General features: G+C 52.7%; 1 protein-coding gene across 1 annotated transcript in view; it reads left to right on the top strand.

The window, feature by feature from the left end:
* Window positions 1–1,591, top strand: part of Hspg2 (heparan sulfate proteoglycan 2) — a 102,355-nt gene that overhangs the window by 89,265 nt on the left and 11,499 nt on the right. The window contains 2 exon segments of the mRNA XM_013348417.2: window positions 196–293; window positions 728–994. Coding sequence (XP_013203871.1) covers window positions 196–293; window positions 728–994 — 365 coding nt within the window.

Here is a 1,591-nt window from a genome sequence, read left to right as displayed (position 1 = left end):
GTACACTACCTTGTCCACCTACATCCTGGTCACTGGCACTGGCCCTGGGTTCTCTCTTCTACCATGTAGGACCCAGAGATTAAACACCTGGTTTCAAGTCATCTCTTCCAGCCCTGTGTCCTGTCTGTTTTAACTCACACAACTGCAAACATTTTCCATGGCTCTACTTATGATATCACCCTTCTTTCTCCTCAGAATCCAGAACTTAGACCAGAGCTGCCAAGGGACATATGTTTGTCAGGCCCATGGGCCTTGGGGACAAGCCCAGGCCAGTGCCCAGCTAATTGTGCAAGGTAGGAGGTGGCGTCGGGCCTCTGCTAAGAGCAGGGCCAGAGATAAGAAAGGGGTGGTGGTGGGATCTGCCCCTGCTCCCCAGGAAACCCTGTAAATGGACATGATAGAGAATTATTCTATTATCCTTGCTTGCACCTTGCCCGGTGTCATGGCCGTGACAAGTCTTGTGAGGAGGCAGAGAGGGGAGGGGAGCGGGTGCTCTGCAGAGCAGTGCAGACTGAATTAGCAGCTTCTTGAGTGCATGGACAAATAGAAGCTTAACAACTGGGTGTGTGAATGGCCACACGAAAAGCAAGTCAGGAGCTGACTGAGTGCCTAGTGCTCCGAGATGTCCTTCCCCCAGACTTGACCTCATGTGGCCTGGCTCATCTCCCTGTCCCTCCACCAACCTTGGCCTTCCTCAGCCGGGCTCACCACCCTGCCTCTCCTCCAGCCTTGCCTTCGGTGCTCATCAATGTCCGCACCTCTGTGCACTCGGTGGTAGTCGGCCACTCTGTGGAGTTTGAGTGCTTGGCACTGGGTGACCCTAAGCCTCAGGTAACTTGGAGCAAAGTTGGAGGACACCTAAGGCCTGGCATTGTTCAAAGTGGAAGTGTCATCAGGATTGCCCATGTGGATCTGGCTGATGCAGGACAGTACCGCTGTACGGCCACCAATGCTGCTGGTACCACCCAGTCCCACGTGCTGCTGCTCGTACAAGGTAGAGCCACTAGGGACTAGGGAAGGGACATGGGAGGGACAGGACCTTGAGGTACTGCCAGCTCCATCCTGCTACATCTCTCCTTCTGTGCTATCCTGGGGATCTCCTAGTGTCTATATATTTAAGGGATAGCTTTTTCAGCAAATGAATGGATGTGAGTGTTTATCTGAGCAAGTGGCATGCCAAGGGCTATCAAGAAGAAAAAGTAGGCCTGGTGTGGTGGCGCACCTTTAATTCCAGGACTCTAAAAAGGCAGAGACAGGTGGATTTCTGGGCTTGCTGGCTTCAGAGGCAGAGGCAAGCCATTCTCTGAGTTTGAGGCCAGCCTGGTCTATAGAACAAGTTTCAGGCCAGCTGGGGAGGTACATGAGACCCTGTCTCCAGGAAAAGGAGGAGAAGTAACCCTGACTCTGATGGAGGAGACCCCCACCCTAGTCTAATGGAGGAGACCCCCACCCTAGTCCAATGGTAGACAAGAAACAGACAGAGTTAAACAGAGAGTAGTGACACATTCTTGCCATTCCAACACACAGGAGACTGGGGAAGAAAGATCTTGGGTTTGAGGCAAGCCTGGGCTACATAGTAAGACACCATCTC

Source organism: Microtus ochrogaster, chromosome 10, assembly GCF_000317375.1.
Source record: "Microtus ochrogaster isolate Prairie Vole_2 chromosome 10, MicOch1.0, whole genome shotgun sequence".
Classification (NCBI taxonomy): Eukaryota; Metazoa; Chordata; class Mammalia; order Rodentia; family Cricetidae; genus Microtus; species Microtus ochrogaster.
The sequence above is the reverse complement of the archived record's forward strand: the minus strand, read 5'-3'. Positions and strand labels throughout refer to the sequence as shown.